Below are 24,483 nucleotides of genomic sequence, written 5' to 3'. Positions count from 1 at the left end.
GAATCCCTTAGCTATGTAAACAATATTTCTCACACAAAACATACCAGTGTTAAATTTCCTCTCCCCAAATTCTGAGAATGAACTTACTCTGTGTACAGAAACTCTGATGTGCTAACAAATCAGATGCCAAGCTGCTAAATTAACATATATTTTACTATCTCAATCACAGCAATCTCATACAGTAAGTTACACATAAAAATATATTTAGCATAGTATCACATTTTTCTGAACTACAGGTATTTCATTATAAGTATATATACATTGGACTGTTTCATTAAAAGCAAGTTAATCCCTGCTAGGTTCACTGTATAAATTACGTGGCATCACAGTTTTTAGTTAGTGTTATATGAATAACAACATGGTATCCAAAACAAGAGAAAATTAAAAACTATATAGTATAGCAGCCAGCTAATAACAGCCATGATGCTTTAAAAGGTTAAAGAGAAACTCAATACAACAAAATAGACTATACAGGCAGATTCTTTAGAAAGACTAGATTTGTTTTAAATTTGACATTATATACACATTGTATCTACAGGTATATTAATATACACTGATAAAAGCCCATCTATAATTTTGAAAACCTTAATAACTCACATAAGCAATGTTGGTGGGAAATAAAATAAAATACTGAATGTAGAAAGCCATTTTGATCATCTTTTTTTCGGATTTTCTTGAGCATGTATCCTTGTTTTGATACTATTTTGCTGCTGGCAACTTTCTGTAATAATCACTTGAAGATGTCATTAATGACAAAAAATGTCAGCAAACGTACAAATATTTATTGAATCCCCTTTGAATTCATGCCCACCCTTGCTAATCTTCTTCCCACCAACCCCTCCCTGCACACTGATAATGTAATCACTGGCCATTCATATAGGTTTCATCACATAAAAAGTGAAAGGATTATATTCTTACAAATCCTAGAATCAACAACCATGCTCTTAAAATGTACAGTTTTAGGTCAAGGATAATGTTCCACAAAATTCAGAATTCAATGCAATGGCATAAAAAGGCTACATAAATGTTAAGAGCGACACCTTGATACACTTTGGAACTAGATCAAATTATGCATTTAAAACTACCTCCAGGACAGAGAAACCTTAACGGCTGGCAACAGCATTAACTCCTCTTTTTTTAAAATATAAACAAATTGCAGTGGAGTGCACCTATGCAGTGTACGTAAACTACTTCCAGAAGTGTGAATGAGAGACAGCATAAGTAAATGTGTGTGTGTGCTCAACTCTTTCTAATATTGAGTTTAAAGAAAGGTGAAGTTATGTATCCAACGGTTTCTGATTCAGGAAGCAGAATTTCATCCGGTTGGAAGGAATAAAGAAAATTGATTTATAGGAACAAGTCTCTATAACAATGGTAATATGCTGCAGGTCAAATAAAGTACAAAGTAAAATGTTATCTGAAAAAATAACCCAGAGACTTCAATTACATGATCTTACCCATTTTCAAAAGACCACATACTGAATATATTTATTAAAATAAACTACTTCCAAATTATTTACAGTAAAAATAAGAATCTGATACATGTGCAACAGAAGAATCATCGTTGATTATTAGAAAACAGAGCACTCCAGGCATAATGTAACACATACAAAGTGACATCTTTAGAATACTAGAACAGTCAAACAAGAGGATGTTTGGGCAATGTGGACAATAAAATAAACACTCGGTTTAAAATTTAATGTATATTTTTGAGAGAGAAAGAAAGAGATCTTGGAAAGTCTGCAAAATGTCACCATCCATGATTTCTCTACTGGAGCCCAGGTAATGTATGTAAACTTAATTTTAAAAAAAATGGGTGTGGAGGGGGCAAAGTAAGAGCAAACATACGTGTGAATGTTTTGTATAAACTACAAACAGCTTTACAATGATCTGAAATCTTCTTCTTGGTTCTTAAATTGCCCTTTTAGTTATTATTCTGGTGCTATGTTACATAAATGAGGCAAAACCAGCAATAAAAGAACTATGACCTTTTGTTTTTAGCAAAAGAAAGTAAATTGCCTGGTTCTGAAAAAACAAACAAACAAAAAGAAGTGCTTCTCTTCCTCATCTAAATGGAAAAGCAACTAAAAGTTGCCTAAAAAGAGTAGCAGCATCAGCTACACCAAAAACCTGTATAAAACCACATCATCAGGATTGGCACCTATGCTGTATATACTATTAATAGGGCATATCTATTTCTCTCTTCTTAAAAGTTTGCTAAAATACTCATCAGCATATTTGTGTTTTTAGCCCTTTTACCCCAAAATAAAGGATTCTGAAAAAATATTTTTTTTAAAAAAAATTATCTATAAACCAGGTGCGAGAGCGGGTTTGATTTGTAGTTTAATTGATTGTTTGGCAAAAATCTGTGAACCTCACTTTTTCGACAACAGGGATCATAATAGTAAGCACTGAGGCAAGTATCACAGGAAACTTTAGAACAATAAGTACATGTGTTGGCAGCTCCTGAACGGTTGCAAAAGCCACAGCGAGAACCCAAAGCTTTGGATTTTGAACTGTGAGATGCTCGCTCTTGAGTCTGTAACATGTATTGTGGCTTCTCCCTTCCAGAAGATCCAGACGTACTTTCACCTGAAAGTGATTTGAGTGAATAGTTGCTTTGTTTTATTGCTGGATATTCTTGTCTGCAGATGAGCACGTTGTCACATTTTTGGCAAATGGAGGTGCCGCAAGATAATCCGCAATTTTGGCACTTAAGGGAAGAGGTCTCTTTGGCTAGATGTGTACGCTTATGGTAACTTGGATTGGCATCATTTTTGAGCAGCCATACATCATGTTTGGAAGATTCTTGTCTTTTAAACATGCTTTTAGAATCAGGGTCGGTATATAAATCTAAATCATCTTGAGGGGAATAGTAAGTACCAAATGGCATACCTGTTCTTAATATGCCATTTGTGTGGGATGCAATTGGTAAATATTCCTCAGTACATCCATGTGGAGAACTTGACATGGCTAGGAGGGATGGTGACGGTCGAATTATCTCATCTCTAATGTCATCTTCAGTATCAACCAAAACGGGCTCTTTCCGGAAACTCAATGATGCCATCAAAGGTGGCTTCTTACTATCCAAGTAATTATCATACGTGTCCACTGATTTAGAAGGCTTGCTAACTTTGGGTTTGAAATAATCTTTAGAGCCTCTTTCACTGGCAGATTTCTGAAGTACCATTCGTGACATGGAAGTGTTTAGATTCTCTTTGCATTCAGCACGGCGTTTCAAGGCATCTGAGCAGCCACGAACATCATCATTGCTATTTTTTCTCTCCTTTACAATGTCAAGTTCAGAATAACCTTTTGCCTTCACCTGCAAGTGAATTTCAATCAACTGTTCACATTCTGTTTTGGCCAGAAACAGTTCAAATGATACCATCTTGACTTGAAAGGTATCAACCAGGTCTTTGAGCTTATACATAGTTCCAAGTTCTTGAACATATCCCATCAAGTTTAATATCTGTTTTATATCCTCATCAGATAATGTAGACTTTACGTAATAAACAAAAGGTCCTGTATAAGTCTAAAAAAAGGAAAGAGAAAATATTTACATATATATTAATGAAGTCAAATATAATTTTTATACATATACATACATACATATATATATATATATATATATATATATATATATATATATATATATATATATATATATATATATATAATCACTTCAAAAGATGTCTTAGACTATAAAGACTTCTTGGGCACTATCCAAAAGAACGGTATTGACAAACCATCAAACTTAATATTAATCAAATATTAAGCCATATTAATTTTTATCACAGTACATCAATATCAATAATATGATAATCAACCTCAATAATTGGTAAATTGGGTTGTAGATTCAAACTGAAGCCAAACTTTATTCTACTGGTGAATTATTAGTTAAGAGCGATAAAGCATTTTGGAACAGAACACTGTTTCAGAAAATTCTTAGGAGTGAATAAATAGGATAACTAGAGATTTTTTCGCTCCTACTATTTTTTATCAGAACCAGAGGTTGGTTAAAGCTTTTCTATAATGGACACTGAAATTCAAAGAACATTTGACAACAGAATTTGAAACTTTACTCATTTAGCAACCATAACTGGACTTAGCAACTCGATCATTAAGCAAAGAAGTCGCAGAGTGATATTTCAACTGTGCTTATAATCTTATTTCACTTTTCTGTCACTTTATAGACCAGCAAAGGTCATAAATGCAAGAATTGGTCATAAAGTCACTCTTTTAACCACTGAAAAAAGACATTTTTTAAAGAAGAATTACCTATATTACTAGAAGTAGAAATATAACATCAGCTTAGATTTTGGAGACTCAGGGCCAACATAGGGTGGTTTATCAACTTCGGTGTTATAAAAGCCTTTTAGTAGGGACAGAAAACCTGTGCTACTCCTTCAACACTAACAAGTGTGGTTGGGATTGCCAGGAATTGAAGCCCATCAGTATCTAAAGGGCCATAGGAATTTTTTAATCTCTCCTTTACATGGAAGGATCAGAATACCATTCATTCAATTTTACTTCCATGTAAATGTCAGCATTACCAAGAAAATCTGTGATAAAAACATTTGTTTCCCTTGAGAAAGTGTTGTAGCCCACTTTTTAAAATCTTTGATGAAATATTTCTGCCAAAGAACAGAACATTATCGAATGTTCATATGTAAAATTATATTTCTCATCTGCATCTTATTTTTAAAGTATTTTCATTTCCTTTTTAGAAAAGAACAAAGAAAATAAGAAGTCAGCAAAAAAAAGGATAGATAGCACAATGCTTTGGTATTTTGAAGCACTATGGAAGATTCTTTAGAAATTTCCAAGAAATTCAAGCATACAATACTTTGTTCCCCAAATATGATATATTTGTACAGGCTTACCTTTATATTTTTGAATTCCTTCTTCCAAGGGTAAAGAAAAAGATTAATTCCAACTGATTCTAGCACTTCGAATGCATTCTGGAGTGAATGCAAACTTGAAGCTCTCAAGGATCGAAGTGAATTTTCAGCAATTTCATAAAACTTAATTAGCCGGAATCTATAAAAGGGATCAATCTTGGGAAAGCAGAGTAAAGCTGAAGCTGCCATTTGTAGATTGGTGACTGGGCACAGCTTTCTGTCAGAGGTATCCAATTTAGATTCATGGAACTGGACATATTTCCTAAATACTTCGTCTTTGTATTTTGTATCCATCTGGAGTTGGATTTAAGCACGCTCGTGGGCGGCTATCTCATCTCATTCATGGCTCTCTTAAAGCCCACTGATCAAACAGGCAATGTAAGACTGCAGTGAAATAGATTCTAAAATTAAAAAAAAAAGACAAATTACATCATAGTGTCATTTAAATTTCATCGAAAGTATTTTCAACTATTTTTTCTGTCCTATAGAACTAAAGCTTTTTTGAGGATTCCTTTCATTTCAGAATTACGTATTTCCCATGAATCAGCACAAAGAAAGAACGCTGAATTTTTATCTGGGCCTATATCTTGACTGCACGGGTTCTCCAGTACTATTGTTGATTGCACTAAGATTCCTGATTTTTATTTCAAACAGATAAAATAGAATGGGAAGATACTTCAGAAAGGCAGAAAGGCCTACTAATTATATAGCACATAGTGGGTTCAAAATGTTTATTCTTAGCATGTCAATTCTAAACTGTATTTTACTAATCATCGCAACTCTGAGGAAAAAAACCTTTATTGTTATCCTCAATAGGGGTAGACACAAAATTTGTCATTTTGATGCAAGCTTACCAAATCTGTACTTCCCAATTATATATGCAAATTGAATATACCACTATGCCAGTCAGAATTATTTTGTGATGCAATGTGTAATGGCATACGAACCCACAAACATTAGGAAATTCACTCCATAAAAATGTCCTTTTTGTAAATGTGCATGCAAATTTGTTTGTATGAGGCAAATGTTCATACTTCTATAATATAGAGGAACTGAAGGTTGCAAAAATGAAAAAACCTATTTAAAAATGAACAAGACATATTTCATATCCCTAATCTTTAAGCAATCCAATAAACCTTTCTTGCTCTCTTTTAAGAGACAGAGAGCCATAGCTAATCTAATCTGGATAACAAAGTTACTTATAGCTGTTATGCAGATTTTCCCCACCTTCATCTACCTATTCAAAAAATCCCACTGTACATTGGTTTTAAGAAATTTTCTTTGGGATCCTGTTTTCTAAGAACCATTTAACATGGAAAAATGTTATTTGGTACAATACAGAACTGCCAATATTTAAAATATCGATCTGGTGTAAAAAAACCCAAATGTATGTTTATAAGATAGTAGATACTAGCTAATTGCTTTATATATTTCTATCATTAAGTCTTTTCCAAACATAGTTTACCTGACTGTATTAAAATAAGTACCTACAAAAAGAATGATTACATCTTGAAAGCCATTTAGAGAGGAAAAAAATCCAAGCACCCATAAAAATCATAATTCTTTCCCATCCTTTCACTAGAAGCAAATCCCATTCCTTTAGTGTGATCACTGCTAAGTGAAAATGCATCAGGTTAGACCACAGTTGTAATAACAACTCACAAATGACATAAGATAAATGGATTGCAAACAAATACTAACAATTATCACCTTTATATCCTGCTGCAATTGTATACAGACTCCCAATGACTGAAAACAATAGCAATACAAATAAATACAAAAAAATAGTAAAACAGGAAAGAGCATATAATTCAGGTAGGATGAGGGATAAGCCTTAAAACATCCTCTGGAAAAGGTGTTTTCAGAAGATTCTGGAAGGTGACTAGAATGGGGCCAAACGCATTTCTCATGACAGAACCATTCCAGAGGGTCAGCCCAATGACAGAAAAACAGTGCCTTTGGGCATCAGCATCCTTGATCACGTGAAAAGGAAGGGAAGGGAAGTGAGAACTACAGAATAATAGATTGACTCAGCCTTCCATCCTTCCAAGGTCTTTAAAAGGAGGACCCAGATTGTTGGGGGCAATATGCTGATTCCATAAACTGCATAGAGAGGGCTGTAAAAGAGGGCTGTGTATATAAGTCTAAGCGCTATTGCTATAATGCAGTATGTTTTAAAGGATCAAGACAGGTTTTATAACATTCAAAAAGTCTATAGTTCAAATCTTATTTGATCTGAATTGTTGTTTGGACTAGACTAGTTTTTATCATAGGTGGGGCAATTTTATCATACCTACACACATCCCACAAAGTTCAACAGGAATTATTAGTCCAAGATAACTGCCTTTAAAAACTGAACTCTTACCTCTGATTAAAAATCCTGAATAAATACTTTAGTTTAAATTGCTTGTATTTTTTTAATCGCACTTCTCATCAACAGTCTCTAGACTTATCATCATTCAGATGTATCACTTTATGATGTCTCTACCACTGGGCAGAAGCTTGAAACTAATCACAGTAGGATTACTCAATAGGTTTAAAAGATTACAAAGGTTCCCACATGCCAGAACATAATACACCCACAAAAGAATTTTTGTTGTTGTCTCCAATATTATGCAACCACTTCAAATATTCAATTTCTATTAAAAAATGTTATTTGCCAAATAAATACTTTTATTTAGCCTCAAGTTTATCTATTTTTCACCCAGTTATAAGGATAGCCATTTTAAATGCCTTTCAAATTCTTAATTTAATTAATTAAAGCTTAATAAATATTTATGGAAAACTCCTCATACTTCCCACAGTAATAATATTTTGAATTCCTTATATAACTTTTTCTATTTTTGTGTGTGTTTGTTCATTGTCCACAAATATCAGCATACAAAGGAAAAGAGAGGGAGTATGAGAGAATGTATTGCCTAGGTTTATTAGTCTGATTCTAAGTCTTATTTCTCAGTAACACCCATTCTTTTATCCAGACCAAACACGAGGCTGCAAAATACAATTTCAAATCTGGTAAAGCCAATTGTCCTCTTTCTTTGCATATTATAACACTTTGTATTTAACTTGTCACAGACATTTATATACCCACACACATATTACTGTTTGAATGTACAGAAGTACCTTCATTTTCAAATAAGTATTGTCTAAAATAGAAACATCATTCTAGAATCTGGGCAAAACATTTTTATCACAGAATTTTTTTCTAACAGTGACAGTTTTAATTTCTCCCACCTTAATATCTTAATTTCACTCTTTGTCTCAATGTAAATATTCTGAAATAATATACAATTCATATTTATCATAATAATGCTCAAATTATTAGGCTAAGGTGGAAATTTGAAAGAACAAAATTAAAAAGGTTATGGTAAATTATAGATTATAGTACAGTATTCCTTTACCATTGCCAGCAAAATTATTTGGCCATCACCATGACCACTGTCACCAGAAGTTAAATATAACTCAAGGGGGAATTTACTTTTAGCTTGACTACTAATGGATCAGATTAAAGTTAATATAGCATTTTATGATTCAGTACCGAAATGTATTTGAGAAGTTCAGAAACACACACAAAGGGTGTTAAATCCACTCCACAATTGCTCTGCTGCAACTATAACTTTCTTACAATACTTTTATAATTTTTTTCTGACCATCCAACTATAAAATGAATCAATTAACAACTTATCTAACACTAATCATAGCACCACAGATGGCCATGCCCAAGCTATCTTCGCTGATTGCAAAAAAGCTAGTAATCGGAGCTGATTATTTGGAAAGAAAAGTATTGTATTGACTCCTGATAACTGCCTGGATAAGTCCCTCATGTTTTTGTGGGTTGTCGACTGGGCATTCAAAGAGTAGATTGAGTGAATGCAATGTAAAGGCACTCTTACCACAGCCAAAACATTTGAAAAGACAGTCTTCCCCATTTAAGAAGAAACATACCCTTTCCCAATATAAAAGGTAAAGGTAAAGGTTCCCCCGCACATGTGTGCTAGTCGTTTCCGACTCTAGGGGCCGGTGCTCATCTCCGTTTCAAAGCCAAAGAGCCAGCGCTTGTCCGAAGACGTCTCTGTGGTCATGTGGCTGGCATGACTAGACGCCAAAGGCGCACGGAACGCTGTTACCTTCCCACCGTGGTGGTCCCTATTTTTCTACTTGCATTTTTACGTGCTTTCGAACTGCTAGGTTGGCAGAAGCTGGGACGAGTAACAGGCGCTCACTCTTCAACCTGCTGACCTTCTGATCGACAAGCTCAGCATCCTAACCCACTGAGCCACCACGTCCCTCAAATATATTTCCCAATATATGGCTGCACAAATAACAGTGGAGGCCCCTTTTTAATGAAGAGTTTTATTAGCTGCAATAGATCTTCACTCATCCGCCCTCCAAGCACGGAATCAAAAACAATGAAAATTGTGATTAGGAATCAACGGGGGGGGGGGGAAGGCTCCCTTACTGCAGTACTTTTTTTTTCATCCACCTTAACCTACATCGCCTAGAAGCTGCAGCTATTACGGGTGGCAAGCAACGCTTCTCACCCGCCATCTCTAAGTGGGACTTGAATGTCTCCCTTTTTATTACATCTCTGTAAAACCCCAAAGAGCGACTAGGAAACTCAGACGGGGAGCCAATATTGTATTTATTCACTGGCCCACCAGACCCTCTTCTGGACCTCTCGCCGCTGGGCAGCTGAGAAAGAATCGGCTCTGGCAAACCATCTCGCTCTCTTCCTTGGGGATACCCGGAGCCAAACCCATCGGCAACCCCAACCTGCAGCCACGTCCAATGACGCTCAAGGCGAACCTACCCTTGAGTAAAGCCCAGGACCCGACCTCCTGCTTAGCTGAGCCTCTGACCTCCCTCTTCGCTTTGAGCCCACCGACTTCCGCCTCCCCCACCATGCAAACTGAGGGGATCCGGCAGCAACAGCCCACCTAAAACCACCGACCAGCAACCGTCTTCGACACTGGCCAGACCGGAAGACACTCAGGACCCGGAAGAACAATCTCTTCTGCTTCGCTCTCGTTCGTTCTCTCCCTCTCTCTCCCGCCCCCCCCCCCACCCCGCCCCCGGCCTTCTACAGAAACCCGGAAATGGGATTCGTCTTCGTGTCTTGCCGCTGACGCCTTTTTTTGCTGAGGGCGCAGGCGCAATTTCCCGGGGCTCGCGGAGATACGGACACGGGTGACGCGCGTGTAGGCGCGGGCATGTGATTTTTCAATGTCTATGCCAGGGGTCTTCAAACTTGGCCCTTTTATGACTTGTGGACTTCAACTCCCAGAATTCCTCAGCCAGCCATGCTGGCTGAGGAATTCTGGGAGTTGAAGTCCACAAGTCATAAAAGGGCCAAGTTTGAAGACTCCTGGTCTATGCAGATTCTCAGTCATTGGGACAACTATGATTTTCAATATGCACTCGCTCTGCTGTATTTGCTTTCCAAGCTGAAAGGATGGAAGCTGTTGACTATCCAAGACAGTAAAAATGCATTGTCGCCTACCTTTCCTGAGAGCTTCCTAAATGTTCCTATAAGAGGAGCAGATAAGAACTTCAGTTTTCAGCAACTTTAGCTAGAATGGCCAGTTAAAAAGGATTCTGGGACACGAACTCACTTCCTGTCGTCTTTCTTCTCCAACATGGTGCTCCAGCTGCCTTGAGAATTTTAGTCTAAAATCAGATAGTACCAAGATGGGGAAAAAAGTTACTGGTGGGAAAATGACTACGCTGAGGATATATTTTTGAACGGGGGGGACGAATGACAATGTGCATTGTGATTTTACAGTGCAAGGTGTGTGATTTATGTACTTCCATCTGATGTTGGAACCATGAAAAATACAGGTTTGTGTCGGAATGCATATTTTGTCTTTTTTTATTATCAGGGTCTGCACTTATGGTAAGGGGTAGTGTTGAATCAGAAACAAGCCGACCAACCATATTAATTGTGTGAATTAATGTTTAGAGGGTTGTACAAATTAAGAGAAAAATACACAATGTAATTACTGAATTGGATATACATAAGGGCTTAGTATATATAGATGTAGCGACGCGGTGGCTCAGTGGGTTAGGACGCTGAGCTTGTTGATCAGATGGTTGGCAGTTTGGCGGGTTGAATCCCGAGTGCCGCATAACAGAGTGAGCGCCTGTTACTCGTCCTAGCTTCTGCCAACCTAGCAGTTTGAAAGCACGTAAAAATGCAAGTAGAAAAATAGGGACCACTACGGTGGGAAGGTAACAGCGTTCCGTGCACCTTTGGCATCTAGTCATGCCGGCCACATGACCATGGAGACGTCCTCGGACAAGCGCTGGCTCTTTGGCTTTGAAACGGAGATGAGCACCGGCCCCTAGAGTTGGAAACGACTAGCACGCATGTGCGGGGGAACCTTTACCTTTACTTTTTATATATAGATGTAGCCATATGGTATTTTTTAACTTACTGTAACCTCAAATGAAAGCCCTCAAATGCAATTCTGCTGCTAGGGAATGCTCTTGAGATGCACTCTGACAATATACCTTACAGTACTGATTAAAATGCCATCCTCTCTTCAGTCCTGTTTTGGAATCATGGTGAATAGAATGCTTTTTATATTTCTCAGTGCCTTTGGTAATGGTCTTCCCTTGCAATTGTTCTCTGTCAAAAGGATTATTTTACAAACCACTAGAGAAATGTACCCAAATACATGTGGTCAGTGTATGGGTGTGTGGAAGGAGGGCTATTTCATTCTTGGAGCACTGGAAATATTCAGTGAGAGGCCAGCTTGATAGAGTAATACTGATGTTCTTTACGCCTGGCCATTTACTAGTCTGGATTGAGCAGTGATTGGCTGACAGTACTTTCTATGAGCTTCATACAGGCTGAAATTATTGGAGATCTACAGATGGTAAGGACAATATGAAGGAATTAAATACTGGTTTCACAACCTAAATCTCAACCTCTGTAGATTATCCATAGTAGTTCAGAGGCAACAGCCGAATTTGGGGAGAAAAGAGGATATATTTGTCTCAATACAATCAAAATTCTGTTACATAAATGAAAAATGTGAGAAAGCAATCCCATTAATGTTTATATTTTTGCATCATAAGGTACAAAAGACTTAGTCCTTAGAATAGATCAATTGACAGATGTTACCATTCTACACAAAATACTTCAAACCCCACGAGTAACAATGTAAGTAAAATATTAACACATCCATCTCTTAAGCTGATATCAAGAAAACATCCAACAACCCTTTTGGATATTTTAAGTGCTGAGGCCAAAGACAAATGTTGAATATTTAGATAATCTCTAAGAATGTCCAAAGAGAGGTAAGTCCATTTTAGCATTTTAATACTGAGAAAAATTATTCTGCTTTTAAGGGGCTTTTTACAGCACTTGTCCCCGGCCTAGTTCTTCCTAGATGCGTTGAACTTCCACCAATCCCAACCACCAAGCCCATGCTAGATGTGGAAGATGGGAACTGAAGTCCAATGCATTGGGAGAATACATGGCTGGAGTAAAGTTTTCCACCCGCTTTGTTCTGACTCTACCTCAATGCTTGTGATTAGTGGCCTGAGGATGTATTATGCCATTCTGATCCACTTGGTTGCTTTTAAATCATCCACATCGTAACTCTTGAATATTTCCTCTGCTTATGACCTGTAGCCCATAGGTCCCTGGAGTTCTACCACTACCTATCTCTCTCACACACACACACACAGAGTCGTGAGAGTTGTTGGTCTTGTTTTATATATTTGCCTCTTACTTAATCAAGGATCCTACTATTGAGTGGTTGCATCGTATCTCATTAAATTTTATCATGGTTTGTTGAATCAGCTACATTTGCTAATACAGAAGCTCACTGACTCGAGCTTAGACCCTCTCAGTCCGTTCTGTCTTACAAGGGTCGCATCTCTGTCACGTGATCCACTCCGATATCTTCTCCACACACACCCCGCCCCAGCTTTTAGCCTGTCTTGATTTCTAATCACCCGCGCGTCGCTCTCCCCACCTCCGCCTTGACATCAAACGAGCCCTCCCAGCCGTGCGCCTGCGCATTTTTCCGTTTTCGCGCGTGATGGGTGTGGCCAAACTAGATCTGGCCCTTTTAGGCCGCCGTCGTTGCATGCACTGTAGTTTCGCGGCAGTTCCTCTGTGAGACGGCCAGAGTGGCTTCGCGGAAGTCATTCGGGAAGATGGCGTTGGCCGAAGCGAATGCTCGGTTGCCGGAGGGTGCCACTGGGGAGCGAGTGGATCCGCTTTCTCGCTTCACTTGCCCGGTGTGCCTGGAGGTGTTTGAGAGCCCCGTGCGAGCGCCTTGCGGCCATATGTGAGTATGGAGAGAGGCGGAAGCCAGGCCATCTCAGAGAGGTCGTGGGAGATAGCTGGGTAACCATGGCAACGGAGGGTGGTTGGTCGGAATTGAGGTTGAGTCGGAGCTCACTTGTGTGAGGAACAAAGCGGGTGGGAAAGCTTTACCCCAGCTTGCTCTTCTCCCGATACGTAGACCTCAGTCCCCATCTTCCCCATCTAGCATGGGCTTGCTGGTTGGAGTTGGTGGAAGTTCGGCGCCTCTAGGAAGAGCTAGGCCTGGGGCAAGAGTTCTAAAAAGCCCCTTAAAAGCAGAGCAATTTTAAATGGATCCTCTACGTTTTTCTAACCGCATGGTCCCAGATTTTGCCCCTATGTTTTTGTTTTCCTTTTTATCGACTTAGGTAATAAAATAATAAGCTGTGCAAAACTTTAACTCATTGCAGCCCATTAATCTCTCTCTAGATATTATTGTAGCATCCGAACTCTCAAGAATTGCAGCCTGGTGGTTGCGGGGGCAGGGCTGTTAATACTACTTTATGAAACGAAAGTGAAATGAACTCGTGGGCAGAAGCCAAGGGAAGGTTGAATCCGTAGGAGGGATGTAATCTTAAACACTGCCGATAGTTGTTTTTTTTAACCAGAATTTCAGTGCAAAATTTTAAAAGTGAAGGAGTTCAATTCTGTAATTGACTCTTTTTTGAGATAAAAAATAAGTTAAAGAACAAACGGATTAAATAAACTTGAGAGGAAGACTGCTCTCAGTGGGGCGTTTGTTTCTGCTAATTTTTACTGTAGCTCATAATCATAAATGAGACAGTACAAGAGTTTTGCTTTATCTGATCATTATGCTTTTGTAGCATCCAAAATATCTATTTTCTGTTTACATCTTGCTGGGGCTTCCATGTTAGCCATTAGGAACAGAAAAGATACAGCAAATAAGTCTGCAGGAAGCAAAATACCAGTTCATCTTTTTTGGAAGACAAAATCCCAATGAAAGGACATTTAAAAAGAAAGGAAAAGTAATATATCTATGATGAGTCATACCTTCCTCTGATTTAGGTGTGGCTGAATGCAATTTAGGGAAAGCATAAAGATTGAATAGTGATTGAATAGAATATTTAAAAATTCTTGGGAGATAGAAATAATATGAACAGATGATGAATTCAGTAAATACTTTTGCTATATAATTAATTCTTGTTTGTAGTGAAGCCTTGGGATTTGAATGGCCTAATACAGAGGCACTTTGGTAGAAATGAAGAAAAATAAGTAGTACTAGTTTTGGATTGATCATATTTTATCTAAGCATATTTTAGTTATTAAGACAGAATTGATATGCACAGCCTATATTAGGATATTTTAAGCATTTAGGAATTGACAAGACAGATAGTTCCTCCTTGTATATTCCTGAGATGATAACATCTGGATCTTTCAAAGAGGTGGCATCTATTTTTACAGCTAAGGAAATGTTCAGCTGCCAGTTGAGATAAGGTATTGTTTTTTTCTTTCCCCTATATGCAACGTTTTTTGTTAATGTGTGTACAATATGGCCATGGTCATAAATATTTTGCATGTGATGGGTTGGAAACTACATCTTGTTCCAGGCCTTCACAACTCTTTCTTGAACGTTGCATATTATCAAATATCAGCTATGCATTAATATTGTGCTCAGAACTTTGCTTAAATCTGCAACAACAGCTAAGAGCGTTTTCATCTTTATTGGTAATTTCTAAATTGCATCCAAATGATATAACCTCAGGTACTTCAGGACTTTAACATTCTCTTCTCTCTACTATAATTTGATTTTAGGTATTTTAGGTATACAGTGATTGAGCATGTATCTATTTTATCTTTCCTTACCTGGTTATTATATTCATTTGCAATGTTTTAACATTTATGACTTTGTAATTGTCACTGAACCTGGTTGCTGGATGTATCAGAAGATAACCTCTATTGCAGTACCAGCATGGAAGTTTCTACTTCAAACCTTATTAGATATATGCATTCTTAATAAATTTTATGCTGAGCTATTTAGTTTAAATAGCTCAATCCTGCTTAAAAAAAAGGATTCAGTTCTTGCTATTGTATAATACTATTGTAACAAGATTTCACCTTTGAACGTATTTCTATCTTACAGTGCACAGTTAAGTATACTGCTCTCATTAATGAAGCTGTAAGCAAATTTTATGGATACTTAAAATAGTAATTTTATTTGCTATTTTGTTATAAGATGTTTTTCCCCATTTAAGATTACATTGTGGTGCATTGATACATTGCTGAGGTATGCTTATCAATTATTTTATTTTATTGGGGGAGTGGAAGGGAATTAGTACATGCCTGTATTTTTTAATCAATGAAATTTTATATATATATTTTTTCTGTGTTAGCTTTTGCACAGCATGCATTCAGGAATGTCTTAAGCCTAAAAAGCCTGTTTGTGGAGTTTGCCGTAGTACCCTGGCTCATGGCAGCAGAGCCCTGGATTTGGAAAAGCAAATTGAAATGACAGAAGCTACTTGCAATGGCTGCAATCAAAAAGTATGAAAAACTGACCTATATTTATTACTACATAGAATGAATAATGATGCAAATAAATATACTGATACTATGTCCTGATAAGCAATTGTTGTTTTTACAAAATTCAAAAAAGACTGGGATGAGGAAGAGCCAATTCAAATCTTTGATAGAAATGCCAAAAAGGGACTTAATTTCTTTCACTGCCTGTACTGGAAATGCATTGGAAATAAAATGCATTAGAAGTAAAAATTTGCAGAACTTGTCATAAGACCAATCAGTTACGTAACCAATATAGAATCAGCAGACCTTGCCACAATAAACAGCTGTGGTTGTGTTTGCCAACATCAGTGTGAAAGTGATGAATTTTTTATGCAAATCCTTATGTCACTTCACTTTTTCTTTAAGAAAGGAAATGTTCGTAGAAAGTATTGGTCTAATGTGCCCTTAACTATGTTTTTTTCAGTTACTTAATGTAAAATATATGTGGATATGATATTTTAAGGAACCATAGAATTATGGAAATGAACTTAGAAGATCTTTCCTCCAAACCCTGAATTAGTGCAGGATCCACTATAGCAGACATGTCAAACTTGTGACATGACGTGACATTGCACAGTGTATCGGAGCTTTTTCCCCATTGCCAGCAGTGGGGTGGGCGTGGTTTCATGGTGACATGTCTGGCCTGCGGGACGGCAGTTTGACACCCCTGCACTATAGCATCTCTGACAGAAGACTATTCAGCTTCATTTGAAAATCTTCAGTGAAAGTTAATAGACTTAATACGGTAGCTTTTTCCACTAATAGTTTATGCAGTCAAGTTTCTCCTCACATGTAGCATGAACAGAGATCTTGGATTTTTTTTTTTAATCCAATAATTCTGGTCCTGCTCTCTTGACAGCAGAGACTGCCCATTACCTTTCTACCGGTAGATGTCAGCTAATTTTCAGATATTAGATTGCTGCTGTATATAACCTCATCTGGTTCTTCCCAGTTCCTTTAACTGCACTTTGTAGGACTTGATTTTCTGATTCTTTACCATCTTTGAACTTGCACAGTCCTTTCCAAATTGTGATGCTGTGGGGGTTTTTTTGCCCTCCAAAGCAGCTGATGTCTTGGTATTTTTGTGGCTAGTTTGAGCTACTGTTCTTTCATGAGTAGAATTACCTTTTGAGTTGCCTTATTTCATGAAGCAACTGTTGTAAAAAGAGTTTTGCAATTAAAAGGTCAGTTAATAATTTTCAGTTCAGGAAATAAGGGTACTCTTAATATACTGTACCCTAATCTATGAAATTTGTGGGAATTCATAGCTTATCTGACTGTATATGCTTTCAGTAATTGATTTAGTGTCTAAGGCAAATTTTAGAAATATGCCTATATTTCTAAACATATAAATATAAGTCTCCATGGCATTGAATATTTGTAAATAAATTGGGATACTGTGAATGTCTTAGTTTTTACTTGTAAATATTAATAAATATTCCCTGACTGAAAAATTTTGGTACATCAAAAATTTGCTTAAATATTTTTAAAGCAAATTATATATGGAAAATTCAGTGGAAAATACGAGATTTGGGAGTTAATTGTTTCCTGCTTACTAAGCACACAATTATTTAGAAAATGTTAAAAGCAAGCAGAAATAATGAAAATCTGAAGAATATTAAAAGATGTACCATAATTTTTTGGACATTTGCTTATAATGTGCAGCATTATTATTGAGAACCTGTCACCTTGAAAAATTTAAAAGAGATAAGTTGATGTTTTGGCTAGTTGACCGCCCTTTGCCTAATAGAAGATAAAAGTAATTTGCCATATAAGAGTAAATAATAATAATAATAATAATAATAATAATAATAATAATAATAATAATAATAATAATAATAATAATAATAATAATAATAATAGCCTTCCAGAGAATGAAAGATAAGAAAGGACTGTGCTCAAGTGAACAAGGTGTCAGCTGTCAGCACTGCTGGCGTGTTATATATTAATTTAGCCTATTATTCTCTTCTACAATTATACATTATAATTTGCCTTGTGTCTTACTCAAATCCTCCCATACAGTCTCCTGAATATATTTCATGTTTAAGTTAAGAAATATGGTGAAAAGTGAATATTTGTTACATTTTCTGTACAGATGTATCTCTCAAAGCTGCGAAGTCATGCAGCTGCTTGTTCGAAGTACCAGAATTACATAATGGAAGGTGTTAAAGCTGTGACTAAAGAACCACTACAGAATACCAGGTAATCTTGGTGAACTACAACATGCCTGTTCATAAAGTTTAAATTGTGTGCTGGTATTTATCTTGAACAAAGATAAACAGAGAAAAATCTGCTGTAAATGATATTTGTTTCTTCCTTTTTTTTCCTCTCCTTTACCGCTAACCACTCTTCATTTGAATAGCAACGAAAGATGGGAAGTGGTTTGATGATTGTGCAGCCAGCATTCCCCCAAAACTTGCTACCTTTTAATTCATGGCCTACTCGCTGTTTTTCCCTCTGAAAGTTTATATAAGATCACCAGGTTTAATTCTGAAAATGTTCTTCAGAAGAACCTCTAATTTTTAACACCTGTAGTTCAGAATGCTATGTAAAATATGAGTTGATTGCTTTTGTGAGGAACCTGAGAAATTTTATATAGCCATTGCTCACTTTAAGGTTTTTTTTATATCAGGTTCCCATGGGGGGGTAGGGGTGGGAGTGGGAGAACTATAAATCTGTTTGTGACACACCTCTTTCCATAATTGCCATCAGTCCTCTTTCTCAGACAAGTTAACTTTTCCTTTGATCAAACTAAGAAGCAGTAGTCTTTTACAGCAAAGGAAAAAGCTTTTGATGTATTCATGAATTCTTCTTTAATATTTTGCTTTATGTACTTTTTTCTAAACCATAAAGGACTTTTTTGTGTATTCCTGCAGGAGTGTTCCCAATAGATTTACATTTCCTTGCCCTTATTGCAATGAAAAAAACCTGGACCAAGAAGGACTGGTAGAACACTGCAAAAACTTTCACAGCAATGATACAAAGCGAGTGGTAATTAATGCTTTTTTCATAGTCTGATTCGGAGATGAACAATCCATAGGTTGCATTCAGTCCCCCATCCCATTTGCACTCACTAAAGATGGTCGGGGCTAGAAAGTTCAGCCTTTTTTTGGTTTGGGAAACTTTAAGAAGTGAAACAGATGTCTTAAACTTGGCAAAGATTTATGGTTGCCATTTCACTCCATAGAATCTTCTAATCCTCCCCCAGCTCAAGGCAACATTTTAAGATTTGGTGGGGTTAAGTGACAAAATTGCTGTGTGCAGCCTTTTAAGGCACCCTTAAAAACCCATACATCCAAGAACAGATTTTTAAAAGGGGACCCTTTCTCTAGCAGTGTCATAACATTACCAGCCATGACATTTACAGGCCAAAAATCAGATCTTGGCTTCCTAGGAGAAATTGTGCATTAGGGAAAATTACGTTATTGTCTCAAAGGTTTTCTTGAGTTATGTTTTAGTCTTTTTTCATGATAAGGCTGTTTTTTAAAATTCATAAAGTATTCAAACATTTGAAGCCTTTCAAGCAGGGAATTAATAATCTCAGAGCAAAATTTTTATTCTAGAAAAATAAATTCAGAACCCTAAATATGTTCACAGAGGAGCAACACGATTTCCTAAATATGTTGAACTTTATTTCAAAAAACATTTAGGGAATTTGCCACCCAAATACTTATTTGGGATATTTGATGAGATAAGAGAAGATAGTTCATAGTGTCTTTGTGCCTGATGAAAATGAACTAGAAATGTACACAACCTACAGTTCAGGGATGGAACTTTCTGAGGAGTCTAGAAATCTCTTTTTTTCTTTTGGACTATCTGCTTCTCCATTTTAGGAATAGTTTGTTGGTTTTCTGGAAATATCAATTGTCCTTCATGTGGAATTGCCAGATCATATGGTCTGAAGAAGAAATGGAGCATTGTAGAAATCTTGATCTCTATAATGCAACATGCTGAGGAAAAATGGACTTAATATTGCGAGAATTTAGCATTACTTTCAAGGGCAGAACCTCTTTTAATCTAAGGAACTTCTGTAGCCTACTTGCTGATGGACATGGCTTAGAATGCATGGCAATGAGATGCCAACTTTGCCAACTTTTCCAGGTTTGCCCAATCTGTGCATCAATGCCCTGGGGAGATCCACACTACAGAAGTGCTAACTTCATGGAACATCTTCAGCGACGTCATCAATTTTCATATGATACTTTTGTGGTAAGTTATAATTGGGCTTTTCATCTATTATACAAAAACCTAAGCAGCAAAATACCTTTTAACCTCTGAGTAGTCTTCTATCAGTTTAAAAATAGACTACTTTATAAAAATATGGCTTGTCGTAATTCAGCCAGCATAAAAAGTAGCTAGTGAGAAAGGCCCCGAACATTTCTAAACTTTTATTTAGATAATAAATTCATGGCAGAAGCTCAAGTAAAGCACTTGTTTATTTCTTTGTCTTTCATGCTACTCCAGTCAAAGCTCCTTTGAGCAGCTGTGATCGGTTCCTGGATTAGGCAAAATTGCTCCGCTGATGCATATTTATGTCTTCTGTATTTAGGATTATGATGCTGATGAAGATGATATGATGGCCCAAGTCCTATTGCGCTCCTTGAGGGATCAATGAAAAAAGCAAGAAGTATTCTTAATACTTGGCTTCCATTAGTGAGAAAAGACTACAGAAATGACTTCCTCCAAGATACTTTGGCACACATAAACTTAAACTGAAGGCTCTCCCATGGTTTTTATTCGTCTTCAAATTCCTAATTTTGCTTTTTTTTAATGGACTTTCTGTTGAAGCTCATCTTCTCCAAGGTCTGTTTTTCTTACTCATTTCTGGATATATTTTCATATATCTGTTTCAGCTCTGAATGCTTACAGTCGGGAGACTACAGATACTTCTAATGTATTAGCACCTTTATTTTAATTAGTGTTATTATATTGTTTGACATGGATCATCAGTTAGAAGCCCAGGTTTCCTAAATACTTAGAAACTCTGGTTATTAGATTCAGATATCGGTCCAGATACAGGATTTTATTTCTAATAAATTAGGATTTGATACCTACTTTTCAAAGCTGGATTTGGTATCAGCCTTCAGCAATATATAAATCCCTAGTTGGAAATTCTTATATAGTAAGCCATTGGGATTTTTTTTCTTGAGTGTTAAGGGTGATGTTTATCTTAATACATATTTTGACTCTGAACATTTATGCAGAGTTGAGATAGAGACTATGAAGTGATCATTGTATGGTTCCTGAAAGATGAATAATTCAAGGTTAATATTTCATTTCCAGCTTCCTGAAGCTGACTACATCTTTATATATTTCTACCTCTATGCCTAGAATTCAGAACATTCTGATAGCAACAGTTGTGCAGACTTCAACATCTGGTTCTTTAGGTATAACAAATATTAAAGCCTCTTATGCTTTGTGAAAACTCTGCTGTTTAATGCAGAAATTTGTTCATTCATAAGTGAGGCTTCCATGCAGACCATGGATATTTCATATACTTAATAAATCATGCCATACAAATTGCCACACCCTGAATTCGGAGGCTGCTATGAATCTTGTCATACAGGTTAATTCCAGTTTTGATTTTCATACATGGTCTTGAATTTTTGAAGATAATTGATTTTATTTTGCTAATGTGTTGATTGAGGCCAAATATGGCAAACAGGGATAATACAAACTAGTCCTGATATATCTATGTTTTCAGTAGGAAATGAAACTATTTGTAAAGATCAGTTACAGACTGACTATATGTACCTGGGAGCCCCCAATCTTGAGACAGAATGTGTGTACATATTGCTTCACTGTCTACAGAGGAGAAGTTGCAGGTGGATTTCTACTCCATCACGTTTACTGAGAATACTAATAAATGGAATAAGATTGCTGTGGTGAAGAGACAAGATTTTGATGTGATATGGCGATTGCTTTTGAATGTATTACAGTGTTTGGAGATTAGTCCCAAGTAGTTTTTTATTTTATTTTAGAGCGGCACAAGCAAGACATGTTCAGAATGAAAAACTACAATGCCCATAAGTGGCAAATACATGTAAGACCTGAGCTAGATAATGGATGCTTTTGTTATATAATTAAATGCATTCAGTGGGAGCTTTTTGCACTAAGTAGATGTGATGCTGACCTTGAGTGTACATTGACCAGAAAAAAAGATTGATTCATACACATTTGGCTCAGGAGTCATGTGGTATTGATTTGAAGCTTAAATGTGTGAGAAAGACCTTCTGGAAGATGATTCCTTTACATTTAGTTGATGGCCTAGAGCCAGTAATGACATAGCATATCTGGCATGGGTGTCTTAACTGCCAACTGTTCATGCTGCCTTCTAGAAAGAACTGCTTAATTTATGCTTCAGCACTGACTAATAAGTCTTTGGTGGCTAGGATTTTGGGAGTTTCCACTGGATCATTTAGCGATTGTTCTGGTGAGGTTGTCCAAGAAATAAAGAGTGCCTGAGTTTATCGTGGGCCTTCTTCAAGTTACCTCTTCCAACAGCTGACCTTTGTGTGCTCCTCCCCATCTTGGAATGACCCCTGAAGGAGCCAGAAGGGAAAGCTGACCATATATAGATGCCCCAAAGTGCCTTCTGCATGCATGTGAGCTCCTTGGGTCCAGGCCATTGTCTTTCAGTATTTGAGCAAGTAGAAACGTTTCTGCCAGTCGTTTGTGGAAATCACAGGAGCAAGATTTCCTAATCCTTGAAAGTACTTTTTCCCTCTCCTCCCCTTTGTATTCTAAGTGCACTTCGAGTGTTTTAACAAGAATTTTAGGAGTTCAAATTTGTCTTTTAAATAAATTAACTTAGTTGATAAAATGTACAGAAATTTTGTTCCTTGTTATAGAAGTTCCAAAGTTGTCATTTGAACTAGATTAATAAACTGAATAGTAAATTACATTCTCCAAGCTTTTGCCCTATCCCTTCTGTTTACTGTGAAGTGATGCTGGCATATAATGGGGTTGAATACAGCAATCATTTTTAAATAAATCTACATCAGTATTGCCCCACTTAGAGGTTCTACTGTGCAGCTGCAAAGTGGATCAGCATAAATTAAACTGGTTAGTTTGGATGAAACCTGTACTTCAGCAGAACAATTGACTGAATTCATATCTGAACTTCGCAAGGATGTATTAATGATATGGAATGATGTATCATTTTCTGAAGACACAATGCACTCACACAACACTTTTCTCAGCCTCTCATTGGGAAAATGCCACAAGGATCAGAGGAAACAGGGATTCAATTTTGTGACTCATGGTTCCAGCCAATTGGTTTTCACTGGGCTTACTAGGAAATTGTCTTCCAAAATGAATGGCAAAATATTACAGATGGTAGAGCTTTTGTAGAGTTCAGTGATTTTTCCTAGTTTCCCCCCCCCCTTTCTTGGAAACTACAAGTGTCCTCTCCAATTAGCCCACAGAGTTAATTGTTTGGAGGAATCTGCAAAATGTGAAAGAATGTGGCATCATGTGACTGGGAAATGCTGGCTGTTAAAATTATTCTACCTTTGCCATTCTTTGTTCCACCATATCACCCACTCTGGCCCTATTGCACTTGCTGTTATTTTTTCCAATTCTGTAGAAAGTAAAGGTTCTGAAATTATCTTGCATTCACTGTAACTTTTGTCTCCCTGTTTAGAAATGGGCAATAAATAAAGGAGAATGTTTGTACCTCAGAGCTGAAATGAGGAGTCCTTGGTGCTCTCTGAGTTTGGTTGTTTTCTGGCAGACACCTTATTATCCAAACTAGATAACAAGATCGAATTCTGCAAAAATCCCTATGCAGAAAAATTCCTTTCTAGCGGAAAAAGTTTTCAAACTTTCTTAATGTCAACTCCACCCTCAGTAATGATAATAGGATTACTACCAACCCACCTAACTAATATAAGTTTCCTTATATTCTTTGTTTAATTTGGAATTGAGGATCCATGAAGCCTAAGGACATATTGTTGAATAGTGATAGAACATCACAAGCATTCTTAGATAATCTTTTAACTTCATTGAAGTTATTTGGAAAAAGTACATTCATCAACTTTTAATGAGAATTTGTACTTCTTAATTGTACATTCTATAACTGCTGGAAAGAACTGGCCAGGCTTCTCATTTAGCATAATTCATAATTGGAACTGGCTGTATTGGTCATATTTCAATGCGTGTCTGATTTTATAGCCACAATCCTTCAAATTCCCAGGACATTTATGATGTTGAGATTAGATTCCCATCTTCCAGTAAGTAAGTAGCAAAAGGAAGATGCCCAGACTGAAATTTGGCGAACATTGAGATGTCCATTCCATTGGTATATGTAGTTCCTCTCCCCTTTGTGTTCTGAATCTGGGGGCATTCTAGAGCACTACTGCAAAGGATTAATGGGGGAAGAGAAAGTGCAATAATAACTGAAGTCTGTCTCTGGACTTACTCCATGAAGTTAGGACCTATTTGTGTAATTTATATAAAAAGGGCATCTCTTGCAATAAACTTCTGTTCCTCCAAATCACATGCCGTAACAATAAAAATATTAAGATACCCCAGGTTTTTTCTTCTATGCTTGGTACAGTTGCCATTTTTTTAACATCTCTCTTATTTCCTTGTCATATTAAATGAACAGAAGACACGCTCTTGCAATTCTTTAGAACTGTAGTCAGTTGTATAGTGTTGTGTATCATGATTGTTGTCTTTTTGGCATTGTGTTTGTTCAACAATATTCGTTTAATAAAACTGAGATGTCCCAAAATA

At 36.7% G+C, this 24,483-nt stretch overlaps 2 protein-coding genes and 1 long non-coding RNA gene across 5 annotated transcripts in view; 1 reads left to right on the top strand and 2 right to left on the bottom strand.

Annotated features, from left to right (window-relative positions):
- Window positions 1-24,483, bottom strand: part of LOC310637163 — a 554,476-nt gene that overhangs the window by 219,978 nt on the left and 310,015 nt on the right. The gene's annotated exons all lie outside the window — the stretch shown is intronic.
- On the bottom strand, window positions 159-10,063 carry SPATA2 (spermatogenesis associated 2). 2 transcript variants are annotated; one of them, XM_083360151.1, is made up of 3 exons: window positions 9,842-10,063; window positions 4,887-5,305; window positions 159-3,535 (listed from the first exon to the last, which is right to left on the bottom strand). In XM_083360151.1, the coding sequence occupies exons 2-3, from the start codon at window positions 5,196-5,198 to the stop codon at window positions 2,303-2,305; spliced, it is 1,545 nt and encodes a 514-aa protein (XP_083216277.1). In that variant the 5' UTR covers window positions 5,199-5,305; window positions 9,842-10,063; the 3' UTR covers window positions 159-2,302. The 2 variants fall into 2 exon arrangements, with proteins under 2 accessions (XP_083216277.1, XP_083216278.1); XM_083360152.1 differs by lacking the exon at window positions 9,842-10,063 and adding an exon at window positions 6,615-6,663.
- Window positions 13,002-23,426, top strand: RNF114 (ring finger protein 114). Of its 2 annotated transcripts, none has more exons than XM_083359720.1 (6): window positions 13,002-13,207; window positions 15,576-15,726; window positions 17,840-17,946; window positions 18,621-18,735; window positions 19,846-19,953; window positions 20,294-23,426. In XM_083359720.1, exons 1-6 carry the CDS (start codon window positions 13,074-13,076, stop codon window positions 20,357-20,359), a joined length of 681 nt encoding a protein of 226 aa, XP_083215846.1. In that variant the 5' UTR covers window positions 13,002-13,073; the 3' UTR covers window positions 20,360-23,426. The 2 variants fall into 2 exon arrangements, with proteins under 2 accessions (XP_083215846.1, XP_083215847.1); XM_083359721.1 differs by having other exon boundaries at window positions 13,031-13,207; window positions 15,642-15,726.

The sequence above is a fragment of the Vipera ursinii genome (assembly GCF_947247035.1).
Source record: "Vipera ursinii genome assembly, chromosome: 3".
In the NCBI taxonomy this organism is placed as follows: domain Eukaryota; kingdom Metazoa; phylum Chordata; class Lepidosauria; order Squamata; family Viperidae; genus Vipera; species Vipera ursinii.
The sequence above is the reverse complement of the archived record's forward strand: the minus strand, read 5'-3'. Positions and strand labels throughout refer to the sequence as shown.